This window comes from Gracilinanus agilis, chromosome 1 (assembly GCF_016433145.1).
Source record: "Gracilinanus agilis isolate LMUSP501 chromosome 1, AgileGrace, whole genome shotgun sequence".
NCBI classification, from domain to species: domain Eukaryota; kingdom Metazoa; phylum Chordata; class Mammalia; order Didelphimorphia; family Didelphidae; genus Gracilinanus; species Gracilinanus agilis.
The window spans coordinates 31,121,611-31,127,610 of NC_058130.1; the positions used below are offsets into that span (position 1 = coordinate 31,121,611).

General features: G+C 44.0%; 1 protein-coding gene across 1 annotated transcript in view; it reads right to left on the reverse strand.

The window, feature by feature from the left end:
* LRIG1 (leucine rich repeats and immunoglobulin like domains 1) overlaps positions 1 to 6,000 on the reverse strand; it is a 139,492-nt gene that overhangs the window by 71,071 nt on the left and 62,421 nt on the right. The window contains exon 3 of the mRNA XM_044675768.1: positions 4,733 to 4,807. Within this exon, the coding sequence (XP_044531703.1) occupies positions 4,733 to 4,807 (75 nt within the window). The remainder of the gene's footprint in view (positions 1 to 4,732; positions 4,808 to 6,000) is intronic.

Here is a 6,000-nt window from a genome sequence, read left to right on the forward strand (position 1 = left end):
GAACAGCCCAGGATTCTAAGTTCTCTTCTATTCTGCCTTGGCAAAAGGATAGAATCTTTTTTTTTTTTAACTGATCCTCCAAGAATTTTCAGAAGAAATATGCTTCTGGGTTCCATTGATCCTACCTCACTTTGGAAGGAAGATGGGTTTGCTTCCAGGCTCACTCATTGCATGCACACCTAGTGCTGAGAGATCACCATGTAAGGTCACTCTCCCTCCCAAACTGGGAGAAAAAAAAGAAAGGGATGGGCAGAACAGAGTGGTCACCCATCAACACTACCAGAGCCAGAGGAAAAACCTGCTGTTCCTAACTCCAAAAGAGCCCCTTGACCCAGGAAGTCTGGAATATCCAAGTTAAGAGACTCAGCCACGGCCACCCAACTACTAAGGCTCAGAGGTGGAACTACAACCTCCCCAAGCCCCACTTTCCATCCATCCACCACACACCTCTCTTGTTGCCTCTTCTCCACTAATTTTAATTCCCTGTAACTTTTTCCACCACTTGAATGAGCCATGTCTGCTCTCTGCCAATCGGGAAAGATGACTGGGCTGTTTCAACTCAAAGCTGGAGCAGGTCATTTCCCATTTTCCCCTGTTCTACCCCAGTTAAGTCGGGCAAGACTGAAAGTCTCTAATCAACCCTCGGTTTTTCCCTCTCTAAAATGTGTGTTAACATACCTGAGGATTTCCATTGGCAGCTCAGGCTAGAGAATGAAGGTAATACAGTGCTCTGAGCTTCCAGGGTATTAAGTCATCATTTATTAATCTAACTATTCCCCACAGTGCCTTGTACCCAGAAAGCAGTGCATAAATATTTGGTGAATTGGACTGTTGGACTAACACAAGGAATGTGATTAGGCCTTGGGCTGTGATTCTTTCTCAGAGGATAATTATCTCCTAGGGAAGCAATGAATAAATTATTTTAAGCAGTCTTGCTTAAAAGTCCAAACGGAAAAGTATTCAAGTGCAGGCCCAAGCTTAAAGACTAGACTGGCTAAGTTGGGAGCTTCCAGGGATGACCTCAGGGTGATCAACCCTTCAGTCAATGGCACTCAAAAGGTTTTGGGCTCATTATATAGAACGGGGGGGGGGGGGGGGGTCTTAACCTGAGGTCCATGTACTTTCTTTTTCTTAACATTTTTATTTAATTGTGTTTCAATGCAATTGGGTTCCCTTATCATCCTCTGTATTTAATTTTATGCATCAAGAAATGGCATTCTGAGGACTCTATAGATTTCCGACAGCCAAAGGGGTCCAAAACACAAAAAAATTGAAGGCTTAACGAATGGTTCTTTCTGGGTGTTGAGCACCCCCCACCCTTTGTGCACCCATACTCTGAGAGCACGTCCCAAACAGAAGAAGAAGGCAAAAATCTTAAATGCTATTTCCCCCCCTCTATCCCTCCATTTCAAAGGAATAATTTATCAAGTAAGACATGAAGGAACTCCACACCCAGGACAGAGTTGTGGCTGCCAACATTCACCTGCCTTTCCCAAGCCCGATTCAAAGTGAAGGCGGGTGAGGTTTGAGTTTTCTTTTCTTTTTTTTTCTTACTCCCCAGCCTTTACATATTTTAACACTGCCTAATGGAATAGCAGGAATAAAGCCAGCCTATCCCACTCTGCCCCGCACTGGATGAGAGTGAGAGAAGAAATGTATTTTTAGTCAAGTCAGAGGAGGCTATTTCAAAGTGATACAAGCCCCACAGACGACCAGCTCTGGGCTCAAAAGAGAACGGTCACCTTTCTTCCTCCAGGGACAGAGATCAGGAGAATGGGGCCAAAGGGGCAGGAGGACAGGAAGAGAAACAGCAGGCCCAGGGCGATGTGTTGTCACTACATCCATCAATCAATAAACATTGATTAAACATCAGGTGGCCTAAATGAGGCAAAGGGGCCCATAAAGGCTTCTCTTCTCCTCTCTTCTCCCCAGGGATACCACCCTCTGTCTTCAGGGAAGCATCAAACAGAACAAAGCAACCTACTTAAGAAGGGCCTCATAAAAAGCCAGGCACATACGACTCAACTCACTTATAAAAGGCAATTTTTAAGTTCCTAAATGCCTCTTCTGTGCCACGTCCTTTGCTAGGAGCCGGAAAAATAATACAAGAACGATACACAGATCCTGCCCTCAAGAAGCTTACATTCACCTAGAAAGGACAACCCAAAGGTCAAAAGAAACTGTGGCCACCCCGGCTCTTTTAATTCACTGAGTTCTTGGGTCTTTGTTGGAGACTAAACCATCACTAGCTTCATTCTAGGGCCATGAGGAGAGAATCACAGACTGAGAACTGGAGGGAATCTGGGAGAAGGCAGTGAGTCCTTCGCAGGAGTCAAGTCTCCCCCAGAGAAGAGAACTGACTGACTGAATGCTAGATTTGGGTCAGAAAGGGTCCGTACAGTTCTGACTTGTCCAGGGAGCAAGCGGCAGCCATGATTCGAACAGAGGTCTCAGGGACTTTATGTCAGCAGTCTCTCCACTCTACCTAGTCAGGCATTCGCCAACCAATCACCCCATGAGGCAAGACTACATGGATCCCAATTTCACAGATGAGGAGACTGAGGCTAAGTGATGTGCCCAGGGTCTTCCTGGGTATCAATAACTGTCTAAGACAAGATTTAAGCCTGATATCTTCCCCATCCCCATCAGCCTGTCTCAAACCCTGGAAAGGAAGAAGAACCCAACAAGCAGCTACCCACCCTTCCTAACTATGCTACTGACCTTAAAAAGGGTTAAGCTGATGCAAGGCTAAGCTGGCAAGAACAGGGCACCTTCTGAACACAGGGCCTGCTGCCAGCCCAAATCTGAGACCTTCAAGCTACACCAACAATCTTATTAATAGCCTGCTCCTGCCAAGTCCCTCCACACTGCCCGCTGCGCCTGGATTTCACAGAAAGATACACACAGGTGAACAAACGGCTTATAAAGCTCACCACATCATCTTAAAGAAAAAAGCAAGCTGGAAAGGAGGTCAGGGGAGGAGATGGCAGGCAGGAACCCACCCAGAGGCTCTCCTCCTACTGGCCATTAAACAATGGAGCCTCCTGGACTCAGTACTAGTTTATAGGAGCCTCCATGTTCAAGAGAACAGTAAGGAACCAGCCCTAGAAGCACTCAAAGTCAGCTCCTGGTGCTTAGCCTTGGAGAAAAGCCTTTATTTAAGGCTTCAACCAAGCAGCATCTTCATGGGGAATGGGGCAATGAAAGGAGCTGCTTTCCCTTTGTTTCCCCCCCAAACAGGATAAGGAACTTTTCAAGCTGTTTTATTTGAAGAGCATTTTTTTTAAATGTCCTGAAAGCAGGTAAGTGAGCAAGTTTTTGATAACATTAAGAAATAATAACTCTGGATATGTCTCTGAGCCTCTCACCTTTTCAGATCACCCCTTTCCCCAATTCTCCAATGGGTCCACTTCACAGGAAGCCTGCAGACCCAAAAATAAGCTACCATAATAAAATAAGACCCTACTGCTGCCTGATAGAATCTACCTAGATTTCCCAAACTGCCTGCCTTCCTCAACCAAAGAGGAAGCTTGGCCGGCCCAGGGAGACCCCCCACTCACACGAGCACTAATTCAAGGTGGTCTACTCCGCCATATAGCCAACAACAGCACGTGATAGGATTGAATGGATTGCCTGCCTTTTCCAATATGGACAAGATCATTTATAAAGGAATATTTTAAAGCACTTCCCAGAATGCTCAAAATTCCTCCAATGCCCCCCAAATTAATTTGTATGCACTGTCTATAGTTTCTATATACTTTTCTATTTATATGTTATTCTACCTAAAAGATTCCATAAAGGTAGGGACTGGTTCAATTTTGTCTCTATGCCCAGTATCTACCAAGCATTTTATATTCATAAATTAAATTCATAAAATAAAAGAATTTTACCGACTACTTTACTGACTAAACATTTATCAAGCAGCTACTATGTGCCAGGAACTGTGCTCAGGGTAGGAAAAAACACTAGGTTAGATCGTCTGATGGCCTGGGTTCTAATGCCAACATGACCGTTCTTTAGCTGTGTGGACCTCATCTATCTCACTGGCAAAGTGGCCTCGAACATCCATTTTGCTAATGAGGATGGCTGGGGCTTGGAAGTCAAAAGACTCACGTAAGAGAGTTCTTGGCTCCATCCGCTCTTCGATCTTAAAATGAGATGAGGTCCCTCCATCTCTCATTTCTCCATCGATAAAATGAAAGGCTGGGCTAGACCAAGGCCCTTGTGGACCCTTCTAACTAGAGATCCATGCTCTCTGAAGACTGGATCCCTGTAAAAGTACATTCTGACTCTAACATCCCAAGATCCGGTGATTCTCTATCAAGTCCTGGGCAGGTCATCTTTGGGTATTTTTTAAAGAGGTACCTTCCCTGTATGACCCTGGGCAAGTCACTTCACCCCCACTGCCTAGCCCTTACCGCACTTCTGTCCTGGAACCGATAACACAGTATTGATTCTAAATTGGAAGATAAGGGGTTTAAAGAAAAAAGAAAAAAAAAGTATCCCCTCCTAAAAATGTTCAAGCTATAATATTTAGATCCAATCAGTCTACCTAACAAAGCTGTGTGATTTGCTGTTAGCTGGAAAAAAAAATCAATCAAGTCATTTAGAAATTCCTATCATTCTACTACAGCAATTTATATAGCAATCACATGAAATGATAAACATCATACACACACACAACGGTGCCTCCCTCCCCCAAATCCAAAGCCCACATTTTGTGCTCACTTACAGATAGAGGGACAAGATGCGGGAAGAGGCAGCACCCAGGGCAGGGATGATTGTCAGCTCGTTGTTATTCAGGTGCCTGCAAAAAGAAAGCCCAAAAAGTCAGTTAAACACGCCACCTAAAAATGGCACATCCTCCCCAGAGAAAGCCTTCTCTGACCTTCTGATAAATATGGGCACCAGCATCTGTGATCAGCCAAGACTTCCCAGCCCTGAGGAGAGTTGTAGAACAGATCATTTGTGGTACCCAAGACCTCTTCAGGTTTTCACTTTGGGACTTTACCTCAGTGGAGAAATCATAAGTATTACTATCCAAAAAGGCCTGTGGTGCCAATGAAAAGTAAGCTGCAGCTCAAGCTGGGAGGATACAGGTTAGAGAAAATGTCACGGAGAAAGAAGACCCAAGTTTGGTTCCTTTGCCCAATTAAAAAAGAAATTTAATAATTTTAATTTTAATGTTTCTAGTTTTTATGGACTTAAAATTTCATTCTTTTGCCTAATTTAAATAAATAATTTTAATTTTGACAAATGTGTCCAATTTTCATAGACTTAAAGCTACACGGTGAGGGGGAAAGATTTCAGGCACCTCCTAGTCTAATGACATTTTTTATAGGAGTTAACAACTTGGTCAAGTCTGAGCAGCTCCTAAGTAGTAGACCCAGAATTTGAACCCCAATATTTTGAGCCAGAGTTCTCTATTTCTCCCCTGAAAGACATGATGAGGCAGTATCATGGGTGTCGTGGAAAGAACCCAAGAATGAGACCTAGAAGAATCTGTGTTAGAGTGCTAGCTCCAGGGATATAATTTGGGTCATATTGCTTCTCCCCTCTCAGGGCCTCAGTTCCCTCATCTGTAAAATGAACATACTAGAATATGAATTCTATGTTTATGATTCCTTGAGTTATTGGTAGGGAACAGTAGAATGCTGTTCTTATTAGAATTTTAGTTTGGATTTGAATGAGGAGACCTTAACTATATGACAGAGACATAAGACTGCCAGGTCTTTCCCATGAAGAAATGCATTTCTACCACCATGGAGGAGAATCGACATATGTAAAGCTAGTTCAGACATGCCTTAAGCCCATTTTTTAAAAAGAGGAGGGAAATATACCATAGAAAATCACATTTTTAGCTTGTGGAAACTAGGCAAGCTGCCTATGCTATGACAAGCACACTAGATTGACTTAGTTGGAGCACTTGCCCCCCCCTCATCTCCTTTTCCTCCTCCTCCTCCTCCTCCTCCTCCTCCTCCTCCTCCTCCTCCTCCTCCT